Genomic DNA, 14,880 nt, shown 5'->3' with positions numbered 1-14,880 from the left:
AGCCTTGATTGCTTTTTAGCCTTGACTTTTCACATTATTTTACACCTCAGAAGGCCTTGACTAGCTCATCCAAGTCCACGGAGACTTGGTTCAGCCTCAGTAAGCTTTTATACACAAATGAAAAACTACCTGTTATCAACTTTCTGGAAAAATCATACTAGTGAGACGTTTTTATGCAATCTTTTAAACAAAAGAAACAGACCTAATAGTAATAAAAAAATAACTTAAAAATGTTTAAAGGAAACAATGTAAAAGTAGTTGAAAAAGTAAAGACTAATTTTAAAATACTGATACAACCAAAATCAAATTCGCTGGCTATGCAGGATTATGTCGGTATACAGACTTTCTAACTACTGGCAAGAAAAGTAACCATCACAAAAACTGTTGTACCCTCCTGTGAAATTAGTTTTATGTTGCAAATGTACACAAGCCAACTCCAAGTGCCGACTCCAAGCACTACCCACAGAAGAACTTTAGTTCATCAGAATCCCCTGGGGGAGTGATTAATAACACAGATCACGAGGTGTCACAAAAGACCTTCTGAATTAAACTCTTTTTGGGGAACAAGACCCAGGAATCTGCTCCCTTCCCCCAAACTACCCAAAACCCAGAAACAGTGTGCTTGCTCTACAAATCTGGATTCCTCATAAATCCTTAGCAATACCTTATAACCCAATCAGAACCCCTAAACTGCTCTTATAAAGAAATTCAGAGCCGCCTAAAGCACCGAAGTTAAGAGAACCTCTCCCAGGTGTCTGTGATTCCCTTAGATCTCTCATCTCCCTTAAACCAAGTAAGCAAGGGGGAGAAAAACCTGCAGTTTGCTGGTTAATAGACTGCTTGACAAACGATCCCTTCAGTGGAGTAGTGTTATGTTTGGAAGCAGAATAAAAATGTTAATTGCTTCCAATTACCAAAGCCTCTCAAATTCAGGGGGAACCAGAGAAGCCAAAGCAGAGGCTCATATATACAGACAGCAGTCCACAAACCATCTACAGCCTTCACTTTAACTCCTGTGTGATTAGAAAGAAGCCCTCCTCCCCACCAGTAATGACCACAGTGACTGTTTATGACCACCTAATGACTGTAAACAACAACCACCACCAACCAACTCCCCTGTGGAAACTGCCCCATGGAAACATTCAACATTAATTTTGAGTGATTCTTGCCTATTAAATTAGGAATGAGAGTTTTCAAAACAACTCAAATTTTGAACATATTTCAAAGCTCCTTGGAGCAACAAAGGATAACTATGCTTACACAGAAATGTTAACCAGGAGAGGAAAAAGGCCTCAAAAACGTCATGGACTACATACATGTCAGCAGACAGCAGGCTCTCTCAGCCCAGCCTATGTAGGAGAACAGCCCAGAAAAAAAATTCACAACATAGCATTAGTTTTAAGTGTTTGGCTTACATATTAATAAATATTTATAAAAGCAAAGATCTGGATTTTATTTTCTTTTTTTTTTTAATGACCAACTCTCATAATGTTTATAATGAACTGGTATTTTACGGAGCATTTGAAACTAATCTCAATTTACAGCACAAAGCAGAAATTCTAAGAAATAAGAGTTTGACTTAAATGGTTCTACTTGAGACAGTTATCCAAAAATCAATCATATGGTAAACGGGAAATGGTAGGAAGAAAATCTTTATTTCTTTTAAGACCAAAGACTTTACAACCTTCAACAAGCTTTGTTTGACCTTTCAGCTGAAATCTTTATTAATAAAAAAGAGACTGCAGGACTCTGGTTTTCTGTATCTCAGGGAAAGGAGAGGTAAGAATTGCACCCCGCACCCACCCACCCAGAAAAAAAAAAAAGAAAAGCTGTCTAAAGCCTTACGTGTAGTTTCTAGAAAGAGGTCAAGCAGTGTAGAAAGGAAACAGGAAACATACCCTTGCTCAGTTGGGGATTAATCTCTTCATCCAGGTCTAAATCTTCTATATCAAGGAAATTGTCTACCTAGAAAAGGATTAAGATCATTTTTATGCAAATCAGACCTAGTGGGAAAAAAATGCAGTTAAGAATCAATGAATCCCTTTCTATAACACTCAAGTGAGCAACTGAATCCAATTTTCTCATTAACTTTCGAGGCCCAGCTAGAGTTCTTTGTGTTCACTGTGCTTTCCCGGAAACATCTAAAAGAAGCAGTAAATTTAGATGTTGGCCTGGATTTTGTAGGCACCATAATAAGATCTCTAGGCTGAAAGAGAAAACACAGTCTGGGGAGTTTTTGAAAAGTTTTTGTTCCTGATTCTGTCCCAAAATATATACCACCATCAAGACAGTCCAAAGCGGTGTCTCTGTCTCTTGTTTTTGTTTTATTGCTTTTGTTTCTCGGACCAGTGATGGTGGTAGGTCTGACTATTCTCGTAACAGTGTGCTTTAAACTCCAAAGAGACAGAAGAAACTAAAGAAAGCAGGAGAGAAGGTTCATTGGAAACAAAATCATCCTGCCCCAGGTAATCACAAGAAAGGTGAGCAGGGCCAAAAATCAAGTGTTCTCTTTCAAGCAAATAAAACTGAAGATTACTTCAAAGGTAAAAAGCAGAGCAAATGACCTTTACAGACACAATAGCAGCATTTCAATGAAAAACTATTCCATGTGGAATACTGCTTTCCACAGCAAGCTGACAATGAGACATTTTAGATTAACAAAATGTTAACACTTCATACATGAACTGATTCATCTCAGGTGAATATCAAAGAGTGTTAATTAAAACAATGATTTCACCACTGGCAGACCTAGCAAAGGCAGGATGTCGAAACGCCTTTTATGCTTATGATCTAAAACATGTGCATAACAAAATACTGTAAAATTATAAATTTAGGTTTCATGATTGGAATTCAAAACACAGCCTAGGTCTTTCTTCCTCACTCTACTTATCAGACCATGGCTTTTACACAGGAATTAAAAATGGTAGCTTCCATTGCTTGTAAGTACATAACTGCAGTTATTTTTTCACATCCAAGTGACAGCAAAAAACTCATCTTCCAAATGATGGTTTAGCGCTAAAACTTGAGAATCTGTTATATTGTCATTTCTCTTAATGGTATAAGTTCAGGGGAATAAGAGTCATGTTTCTCTATTGAAGCACCACTTCCATTTCTAAAGCTTTGAGGAAGAAAGATCCAGAACCCAGCCAACCAAGATAGTTGAAGATAATCAAACATCTTTTTTATTAAATCAAACACCATTAAAAAAAAATCATATGGACAAAATCTGCTGAATTTTCCAAATTTTTATGGGAGATAGCAAATGAATCCTGTGAGGTTTTTGTGCTTTTTGGGGGGTTTGGCCATGGAACAAAATTGAATCATGCCTTACCTTCACCTCCCCTGCTCGATTCAGATCACCTTGAAAGAAACTGCCAGCTTTTTGGCCATCATCTATCATTATCTGAAAAACACGACAAAAACCACTGAAGACATATTGATGGGAACTTGAAATAACCAAAAATAAAGGAGCTGATCTTGTAGCCCTTCAGGCACAAAACTTCCCTTCCAGTTTCTGTTCACTAGCTGTGCTTGATGGACCATCACACCTTAGTGACCAGATTCACCAAGTCACAGTGGTAGTCAGGGAGTAGGTTTCAGGAGGTCTGACTTCTCCTGTACTCTGGACCCATCTACGGTGCCACTTAGAGTAACATACTTCCCCTCAGTCTTCTCATGCGTAAAACAGGAACACTCCCCAGTCATCACCCCAGCTCCCTCGCCATCCCAACGAGCCTCCGAAGGACAAATCAGAGCATGCTAGTACAACATTTTCAAGTTATTAGGAAAAAGTACTGTCAAACAATGCTTTGCCTCTCACATGCTAGTTAAAGATTCAACAGAAAATGTAACTCCAGTTGCCAGTGTTTGCCAGTAGGAAATCTTCTAGAGAGAAAAAAAAAAAAGTTTTGCCCCTTAATCGTCTCTCTGGAATAAGTTATAGAAGTAAAGAATTATAGGCCTTCACTGTATATAAACACATGTCTAACGACAATCTCATATACAATTCTATCCACCATGTCACAGGGAAGACACATGAGATTTAAAGTAGAAACTCAAATGGCTTAAAAAAATGGAACAGTTTCCACTAGGATTCCTTGATTATTAAAAAACATAGCTAGAAAGAATGTGAATATAGCCTATGAAATCTTGAAGCTCAGGAAGAGAGCATCTAACATTTATTTATTGACCAACTCTTGGAAAAACCAAGTTAACATATTCTACTTTAAGTCTGAAGGACTGAATCCAGGACAGTAAAAGAAACTCCATTTACACAGAGAATTATAAAAAGGAACTCTTTTATCCCAAACAGAAGATAAGCTAAAATATAGAAATAATTACAAGAAAAATCTGTAGACGGCAGATCCTGATATTATCATAAAAGCTGGCTGTTGAAATCATGGAATGTAATGACGATTTTCAGTAAAGTAATCCAGGGGCTCTCCTTCTAAAATCAGGAGTGTGAGTTGCTGATCCAACAACTGTCCAGTGTTTTTTATGTTCTTACAGTCTCTTGTTTTAAATTCATGATGAATTCTTTTACTCTGCTTCTATAAATGTGCTGTGGTATTACCTGCTCCTCTTCCGAACACTGTGATGAAGTACGAAGAAACACGGCTTTATTGCTAAGATGGTGATCATTTGGTTCATTTCTCTGAGTAAATTTTATTGAAGTAAAATTGTTTTCTGAAGAATTAGTTCCAAAGGCTTCTCTTTTGGTCACATTATCTGAAATGATAAATTACATAATATTAGAAAACACCCACCACAACCAGTCTAGTTTATTTCGTGTTTATTGAGAATTTTTCTTCCAAACAGCAACAGAAAACTTTTCAAGGACATCTACAAACTGAATGCTTGAAGCATTAAGTACTCTTAGCCTATAAAGTTATTTCTAAAAATGCATAAGAGACAACACTATTTCATTCACCATTCAACAAACATTAACAAGAGCTTACTATGTATCCAGCATTGTTCTCAGCCTGTGTTAAAAGGTCAATAAAATACAGTATGTGCAAGACTCTTAGTTATTACCCATCTCTATTTTTTCCTAAATTTGAGTGTTTTTTTTTTTTCCAGAAAGAAAAACACCAATACAGTATACTAATGCATATATATGGAATTTAGAAAGATGGTAATGATGACCCTATACGCAAGACAGCAAAAGAGACACAGATGTATAGAACAGTCTTTTGGACTCTGTGGGAGAAGGTGAGGGTGGGATGATATGGGAGAATAGCATTCAAACATGTATATTATCATATGTGAAATAGATCGCCAGTCCAGGTTTGATGCATGAGACAGGATGCTCAGGGCTGGTACACTGGGATGACCCTGAGGGATGGGATGGGGAGGGAGGTGGGAGGGGGGATCAGGATGGGGAACACATGTACACCCATGGCTGATTCATGTCAATGTATGGCAAAAACCACTACAATATTGTAAAGTAATTACCCTCCAATTAAAACAAATTAATTAAAAAAATAAAAATATGGAAGCAATGTATAGATGATTTTAGAAAATTTGTAAGATAAAAAAATTAAAATTAGAATATCACACATAATCCTATAAGACAGAAACACTGCAAAACAATTTTTTCAGTGACTATTTTTCTCATCTTTTATCTATGCATCCATAAACTCCTAAAACAAAAATGGAACTGTGCTATACATACCATACTATAAGTCAACTTGAGAATATCTTTTCCATATTATTGCATATTCTTCTGCATAATTTTAATGACTGTAGAGAGTTCTACTGTATATACTTAACATAGTTTATTTAACCAATTCCTATTCTCAACTATTTAAAACTATAAACAGTAAGTACCTTTGTACTAAATCTTTGCACATTCATGATTATGTCCTTAAGATAAGGAAAGAGTCTAAGATTTCATCCTAAATTAAAAGAAAATTATGATAACATGATGCCATTAACAGAAATGTGGGGGATAAATTCAGATGACAGAGGACAAATTCACCTTTGTCCCAAGTTGCATTTGAGGTGCCAGAGGAAACTGAGGGAAATGTACCAGAGGCAGCTGCAACTGTAGGCTAAAACGTGGGAGAGAGATCACAGCAACAGGTAAAAGAGCTAGTGAGTCAAACCACACTGTGGTCATGGTGTAAGTCATAAAACTATTTTTAATATTAGCAGTAATATTAAAATAAATAAGGGTTAATGCTTACTTGAGTGTCAGACAGTCTTTTATACGCATCTCATAAATCTCATTTAAACCTCACCACTGCCGTAGAGGTAGGTACTGTTAGTATCCCCACTGTTCAGGCCTACAGAGAGCCTGAGTAACCTGTTCAAAGTGACACAGCTGGTAAGTAGCCAAGTGGGGATTTGAACCCAGTGCTTACTGACCACTTACTGTGCTGTGCTACTTAATTGGGACAGCAGTGTTGACATAGATACACCACCACGGGTACGACAGCTCTCGGGAAGCTGCTGTCTAACAGGAAGCTCAGCTCAGGGCTCTGTGACCTAGAGGGATGGGATGGGAGGTGTGGGCAAGAGGAGGCCCCCTGAAATCAGTGGGACTTTTGTTCTAAAGATCTCAGCCTGGTGCAAGGTAGCCAGGATCCTTTGTTTCTAAATACCTCATCTTTGGTAGAATGAAGACTTGTAGGGCTGTCTATAGGACGTTTAACACAGAAGTACTACTGGGGAGCAGAGGTGAGGTGCACGCGTGCATGCTAAGTCACTTCAATCGTGTCTGACTTTTTCAGACCCCATGGACTATATAGCACACCAGCTTCCTCTATGCATGAAATTTTCCAGGCAGGAATACTAGAATGGGTTGCCATTTCCTTCTCCAGAGGATCTTCCCCCACCCAGGGGTGGAATCGGCATCTCTTCCATCTCCTGCATTGGCAAGCAGATTCTTTGCACTTGGCACCTGGGAAGCCCATCCTTTAAGTCTAGCACAACCTAAGTCTAGTATCTCCAGAGAAAATACTGTGTACTCAGCACAACACTACTGTAATAGTCTATTGACTTACATATTTGAAAAGCACAGTGATGTCTGGGAAGAACAGATGCTCTCTAAGGACAAGTTCTATTTGTTCTCGTAATCACTCACTGTACTCCTCTGCCGTTTCCAATAAAACACCAGGTTATTTGACAGATAGTCAGATGAAACTCCTTTTAAATAAAGAGCAAAATATAATGAAGTCCTGTTTTCTGATGCTGATGTGGAACGACTGTTCAGGTCTCAGATCGAACAAAACTTCTCATTCACTCTTTTAAAACTTCTTCCTATTGTACACACAGAGCTTTCATTTTTAAAATACCGAAAGATGCAGGAGAAAAACTTGTTCTCTGTCTGACTCAACCTACACTTGAAGACTCCTTCCTAAACCTTGAAAGTAGTTTCACAAGAATACTTACTACTTTACTCCAAAGACTCCGAAGTGCTTCTTACAACGGCTTTCATCATTTTAAAAAACAAAAGCAGAAACAGTAATCTCTGGGCAGAATGAGATAGGGAAAAAGTTCCTTTTCAATATGATAATGACAAAATGGCAGATGATGGCACAGCCCAGGATCTAAAGTGGCCTAAAGCCTGATTCGAGTGCCAGATGCTGCCTCCCAGAGTGCTTCTGGTGGCGATCCAAACATCCCATCCACGTGTGTCTCATATTCTTCTGTTTCTGTTTTTCATCAGAGTCTTTTTCCACCCTTTCATCTGATCCCTAATGTTTCTTGCTTTGAAATAAGTGTCAGACATAATACACTTTAGAAATACAACAGCAATATTTCAGAGAACAAGTAGGTTTTGAGACCTGAAAGAGCGTTTCTTTTGGGTATTTCTGAGTCAAAACTTCAATATACATGAAACAAAGGTTGTTTTTTTTCCCCCCTAAAAGTTTCATTATTCTGAAGCAGTGGAATTTCAATTTTCTTTTGATACCAAACAGACAAGCTTCCAACAGATTTTCCTTACAAGGCTACCAACTATACCTATTGTGTCTATTTTCAGGCCAAAGAAAAAGTTGACACTCCTGGAAAAGGGTTGAAACTACTGACACCTTGATAAATTAAACACCTATCATAAATTGACTCTATATCTTCCAGATGAAAGTGATCCATTTCAGAGAACTCGGTTTCAAAAATTTTTAAAAATTCAAATTCCCCCATTCAAAGGCTGGACTAGTGTCCGTGAGCTGAGAAGAAAGTTCAGGCTTCTGGGAAAGTTTTCAGAGATCAACCCAACCAACATCAGAATTCATGATCTAATCCTCTTGGCAATCCCTAAGGGTCTGTTTTTCTGCACCATGGTCAACAGCGATATAAATCAAGAGCATGTTCCCAGTCATGAAGTGATATTGAATACGCTGCCATAAGGAAGAAAAATTCATGGGGGGTTGCAAAATTCTGTGCAACCCTGGGAAGCTGCATAAAGCCTTCTGCCAAGAGCGCAGGAGATAAGCATTCATGCTTGTAACAAGGTTGGGTACTCTGAAAATCAGGGGGGTGATTTTCACATCACATTCCTAGCCTAGAGCAATGTTTCTCTGGACAATATCTGCTCTTCATTTGCCCAGCCAAACTACCTCACTCCACTGCTTCTTGATCACGTGTTCCTCAGTATCTGGCCTCCCCTGGAGCGAAAGTCATTAGGATTAAATAAGCAATTTAAAAGCCAATCAATCATAAATCAGAATAAATCCAAAGAAGCTAAATTCAGCAGACAACGGTTTTGCCTAAATTCCCTTTGCAGCGCTCTGAATTCCAACTGTTTCAAGTTCTTCACTGGAAAGGGCTCCGGGAGGAGGGACTTGCCTCAGACTGGCCAGCCAGAGATCACTGTGCTTTCCCCGAGGCTGGATGGTAACTGACTCATTATTCACAGTCAGAGCTCTCAAGCTGCCAGGACACAAATGCACAACGCTAGCTCAGGGGAAAAAAAAAAAAAAAGTGTGTCAAAAGTCTAAGATGAGAGATACAAGAGCAGTTAAGGTGACATTTTTGCAATGTCCAGTGTTAGGTGCTTACAGGGAGGAAAAAAAAAATGTGAAGAGAATGTAAAGTTGCTGTAAGTTTATTTTCAGGGAGAAAAGCTGAGTGGTAGTTGAATTATGCAGTTCATTCAACCCAGAGGTTATATTCTGAGCATAAAATATGTGCAATGTGATCAAGATGGGGAGACCCAGTTCCTGCCCTTACAGAGTCTACAGACTAAGAAGTCAAGCCAGGTGTGCAAACCACTCAGCTAGAACACAACTAAGGCAGAGGATGGACTTCCCTAGTGGCTCAGGGGTAAAGAACCCACCTGCCCACGCAGGAGACACAGGATGGGTGCCTGGGTGGAGAAGATCCTCTGGAGAAGGAAATGGCAACCCATGTCAGTATTCTTGCCTGGGAAATCCCATGGACAGAGAAGCCTGGAGGGCTACAACCATGGGGTCACAAGAAGAGTCCGACACGACTTAGCAACTAAAGAACAACAACAAAAGGAGAGGTTGTAAGGGGATGCAGAGTTAGAGCAGGGTGAAGTTACGGTTGGTTTAGGAGAGTCACAGAGGACTTCACATAGGAATGGGGAGTCTGAGCTAGACTCTGAAAAATGGCCACGATTTCAGCAGATGAGCCCTGCGCAGAGCTATCCCACAGAGGGAGAACGGCCCAAGGAAGAACCACCACACCTCCAGGAAGACAGGAGCACATGAGTGATGCATGGAAGGCCTGCTACTTACAGGGCCTGACAAAAACTCTGCACTATACCAAGGCCCTCGGAAGTCATAACTAGACCATGCTCTAAGGAAATGAACTGGATGGAATGCGGCAGAGGGCTTTAGATACTGGAGGTGAAAAGTACGACGTTACTGCAGCAATTCAAGCGAGAAGTAAAGGGAGCCTCAGTAACGGGAGGTTAAGAAAGGAGAAAAGAGCTCACAAAGTGGGTTCTTCTTGTGTTTCCAGAACAGAAATGAAGACACTGTCTCCAAGTGGTTATGTTCCCTCCCTCGAGATATCTCAGAAGGTTCACCTGATCTTTCCACGGCAATCTGTACTATTCTCTTAATTTCACTTGGCATGCCCTAGGCAAACAAAAAACAAAAACGAAAAACAGTCTCTGTGGTGGTGGTAGGTATTACAGCACACTTGCAATCTGTCAAATGGATCACACGGCGGTGCAAAGAGGCTGCATATATCATCCCATAAGACGAGTTCACCTTACCAACAGCTTCATTCGAGGCTGCAGAAGGGCGCTGGCCTAGCGTGGGTGCAGATGCAGCATATGTGAGCACAGCTTCCCTGAGCTCCCAGAATCCCTAACAGGCTGACCCGTTAGTGACACTGTCTGTACAAGGTAGGCTACTGTGGCATCTGGGAAGTTTGTTTTTTTCTTGTATCACAGTCTTTCAATTCAGTTCAGTCGCTCAGTCGTGTCCAACTCTTTGAGACCCCATGAATCGCAGCATGCCAGGCCTCCTTGTCCATCACCAACTCCCCGAGTTTACTCAAACTCATGTCCGTTGAGTTGGTGATGCCATCCAACCATCTCATCCTCTGCCGTCCCCTTCTCCTCCTGCCCTCAATCTTTCCCAGCATCAGGGTCTTTTCCAATGAGTCAACTCTTTGCATGAGGTGGCCAAAGTATTGGAGCTTCAGCTTCAGCGTCAGTCCTTCCAATGAACACCCAGGACTGATCTCCTTCAGGATGGACTGGTTGGATCTCCTTGCAGTCCAAGGGACTCTCAAGAGTCTTTTCCAACACCACAGTTCAAAAGCATCAATTTTTCGTGCTCAGCTTTCTTCACAGTCCAATTTTCACATCCATACATGACCACTGGAAAAACCATAGTCTTTTCAAGTCTATGCTACTACTGCTGCTGAGTCGCTTCAGTCACGTCTGTGTGAACCTATGGACTGCAGCCTGCCAGGCTCCTCTGTCCATGGGATTCTCCAGGCAGAAGTACTGCCATGCCCTCCTCCAGGTCAAGTCTATACACATATGGTTAATTTTCTTGGTAGGAAATAATTATGACAAGCAGGACCCTCCGAGTTCTTCAGCCAGATCCAGAGTCACAAGGCTATATGCTCGTCCAGTGAAGAACTCAGGTAAGCATCCAGGTGTCCGTGAAGAGTAACTCTACCTCCATAGCTTCATTGAGGTATATTTGCAGACTTCCCTTAAGTGTGTTGTTGTTATTCAGTCGCTAAGTCATGCCAGACTCTTTGTGATCCCATGGACTGCAGCACACCAGGCTTCCCTGTCCTTCACTATCTCCTGGAGTTTGCACAAACTCATGTCCATTGAGTCAGTGATGCTACCTAACCATTTCATCCTCTGCCACCCTCTTTCTCCTTTTGCCTTCAATCTTCCCAGCATCAGGGTCTTTCCCAATGAGTTGGCTCTTTGCATCAGGTAGCCAAAGTAATGGTGCTTCAGCTTCCACGGAAGTCCTTCCAATGAAAATTCAGGGTTGATTTCCTTTAGGATTGACTGGTTTGATCTCCTTGCAGTCCAAGAGACTCTCAAGTCTTCTCCAACACCACAGTTTGAAAGCATCAATTCTTCAGCACTCAGCCCTCTTTATGGTCCAGCTCTCACAGCCATACATGACTACTGGAAAAACCATAGCTTTGATTATACAGACCTTTGCTGCAAAGAGATGTCTGTTCTTTTTAACATGCTGTCTAGGTTTGTCATGCTTTCCTTCCAAGGAGCAAGCAGTCACTTAAGTGTACAATTCAATAATTTTTAATAAACATATGGTGTTGCCAACCATCACCACAATCACATTTTATATCATCTCCATCATCCCCAAAAGTCTCAGATACTCATCTGTAGTCACTCTCCATTCCTACTGCCAAACACAGGCAACCACTAATCTACTTTTTAAAGCTACAGAGCTGCCTTTCCTAGATATTCCATATAAATGATACCTATTCTCTTTTGTAATTGGCCTCTTCACTTAATATGACATCTTTAAGGGTCATTCACATTGTAGTACATATTAATATTTAATTCCTTTTTATAGTCAAGAACTATTTCATTATCTTCATAGACTTTTTTCTCCATTCACCAGTTATTGGACAGTTGGACTGTTTCCACATTTGGCACCCCCTTGATTCAAATACTGAGTTTGATCCAAAGACTACCGTCATTAATCCAATTCCTTTGTGGTGCCAAGACATGTTGAAATCAAAACAAAAGCCAACCACAGAGTTCCAGCTTCCTTTCACACCCCAACAAAGAAAGAAATGTGTATATTAATTGAAGCTGCATAACTCTCTGATCATCTTATCATCTCATATGGTCACAGACTTAGAAACACAATCCTGTTCTCTCCTCCAAACATACTGAAATCATCTGCAACTGCCTTTCTTTAATTTTCCATGGTTATCTCTTCCTACTACACTGTAAGCCTAAGGAGAATAGGGACCTTTCTGTCAGAAACTTACTCACAGTTCCTGAAAGGGAAATATCCTTTCCCCATTCCTAAGGACATGTAACGATTAAAACTGGAAGGCGGACTGACGCAGTACACTCCACCCAGCGAGATTTCTGTGTGTTCTCTACCATGCTAGGCTGGAAAACTAGGAATTGAGAAAGTTAAAAGACATGACCTCTGCCTAAGAGAAACAGAATTTATCTCCTTAAAACTTTTACTCACTCAAAGACATAACACTTTGCATATCTTTCAGCCAGCATTTCTAAGGATTTATCCAAAAAACGAATTATGTGGGCAAAGATTTCACTACAAAGCCAAAAATGTCTGATCTATTCCCTTGAAATTTTTTTTTACTTAATCAAGGCCTTACATTTTTGCATATCTTTGAACCAGCATTTCCATGTGTAAAAGTTTATTCAAAGACCATAAATAAGAAGGGCGCAAAAATGTAGCTACCAAAATAATAATAATAATAATACAATACGACCAAAGTCATTCAAGGACCTGCAAAGCTATGCATGCCGCGTCCACCCCCACCTCCACAGCCTCTGACGTCAGCTTCCCCTCCTCTCCCCCATCACACCAGCCTGGTCATTCCGGCCTCCGCACTGTTCCTCCGCCAGGCCGGAACGGCTCTCACCAGGCCTCTGCACTGCTGTTCCACCGGCCTCAAGTGCTTTGCCCTCAAGTCTCTGCTGGCTGAACTCCCTCACTTCCTTCCAATCTTCATTCAGATTTTACCTTCCCGTGTGTGCTCAGCCGCTTTAGTCGTGTCCAACTCTTTGCGACCCCACGGACTGTAGCCCACCAGGCTCCTCTGTCCACAGGATTCTTCAGGCAAGAATCCTGGAGAGGGTGCCCTGTCCTCCCTCCAGGGCATCTTCCCAGCCCAGGGATCCAACCCACGCCTCCTGCAGCTCCTGTATTAGCATGCAGATTCTTTACCGCTGCGCCACCTGGGAAATCCAATAATTGTGTACATATATACAAATTCACCAAAAGAAAAATTCAAGAAGGATATATAATATGCCCCTGGTTTATCTCTTAAGACACAGGATTATGGTTTTATTAACTGGATTTAGGTTTGCCTACATGAAACAGATACCCAAAATAACAACTGATTAAACTAGACGGAAGTTTATTTCTCACTCATGCAATAGCACAGGTATAGATAATTCAGGGCTAATGTGGTTGCTCTGTTCCACAAAGTCATCCTAGAACCCAGGCTCCTTCTATCTTTCTGCTCTGCCGTTTTTAACGAACCACCCTTCTCCACCTGATCCAGGAGGAAGCACCCTTGCTCCAGGCAAGAGAAGGAAGAAAAGAAAGGAAAGCATGGGTGTCTGCTCCCCTCTGTTACTCGCCAAGGTTTGGCTTAAGCTACTACATGGAAGAAGCAGAGCAGCTGAAACACGACTTTTATTTCTCTCTCATTTTATTCCTCACGGGGCAGGAGGGCAGGCTCTGCTCCATGAGACGACGCAGGGATCCAGGCGGGTGGGGTGCCCTGCCATCCTCAGCATAGGGCTTCCACCTCTGGGCCTACGGAATTGCTCCAATGACTGCCTAGTTCCAGCCAGGGGAAATGAAACAAAAAGAGTCCAGGGCATGTTTCTTAAGGATGTGACTTCAAAGTTACACACATCAGTTCCCCTCACTTCTTACAGGCACATACTTAGTCAAATGGCTATACCCAATTGTAAGGGAGAAGGAGAAATATAACTTTCATTCTGAATGACCACAGAGTAGCTAAAATTTTTACTGCTGGAGAAAGAGTATGTTTTTTGTTTTGTTGTGTATGTGCATATGTTTTGGTGTCTCTCTGTATTTTCTAATTTCCTACCATGAACAAAAAAAATTAAACATTCATTTATAGAGGTGAAAAGCATTTTGTTTTCAAACACTCAATTCAGGGAGAATACCTACATGCATCTCCTTCCTTCTTGAGAAGACTTTCCTCAAAATACTGAAGAAAAACATACATATATGGTATTTTACATTTACATGCTTTAATATTTTGGACAAAAGTTTCCTTTAGCATTTAACTTTGTGGTCCCTCTTTAATTTTTTTAAATTTATTTATTCTTAATTGGAGAATAATTACTTTACAATATTGTGTTGGTTTCTGCCATACATCAACATGAATCAGCCATAGGTATACACATGTCCCCTCCCTCTTAAACCTCCCTCCCACCCCATCCCACCCCTCTAGGTTGTCACAGAGCACTAGATTTGAGCTCCCTGCATCATACAGAAATTTCCACTATCTATTTAACATATGTAATGTATATGCTTAAGTGCTACTCTCTCAATTCATCCCACCCTCTCCTTCCCACACTGTGTCCACAAGTCTGTTCTTTATGGGTGGTCCCTCTTATAAATCATAGTTACCCCAATCATAAAATTTTATGTTTGACCAAATTTTTAAAACTTACCAAGTAGCTTCATGTATGAAACATAGAGCAAAGTT

The 14,880-nt window shown here is 40.6% G+C and overlaps 1 protein-coding gene across 3 annotated transcripts in view; it reads right to left on the bottom strand.

The window, feature by feature from the left end:
• IFTAP (intraflagellar transport associated protein) overlaps nucleotides 1–14,880 on the bottom strand; it is a 63,632-nt gene that overhangs the window by 17,391 nt on the left and 31,361 nt on the right. For all 3 annotated transcript variants that reach the window (XM_061152168.1, XM_061152162.1, XM_061152173.1), the window contains 3 exons: nucleotides 4,574–4,728; nucleotides 3,332–3,403; nucleotides 1,899–1,965 (listed from right to left, as the gene is read on the bottom strand). In XM_061152168.1, coding sequence (XP_061008151.1) covers nucleotides 1,899–1,965; nucleotides 3,332–3,403; nucleotides 4,574–4,728 — 294 coding nt within the window. The remainder of the gene's footprint in view (nucleotides 1–1,898; nucleotides 1,966–3,331; nucleotides 3,404–4,573; nucleotides 4,729–14,880) is intronic.

This window comes from Dama dama, chromosome 1 (genome assembly GCF_033118175.1).
Source record: "Dama dama isolate Ldn47 chromosome 1, ASM3311817v1, whole genome shotgun sequence".
NCBI lineage: Eukaryota > Metazoa > Chordata > Mammalia > Artiodactyla > Cervidae > Dama > Dama dama.
Note: the sequence above shows the minus strand (reverse complement) of the source record. Positions and strands in the feature narration are given on the sequence as shown.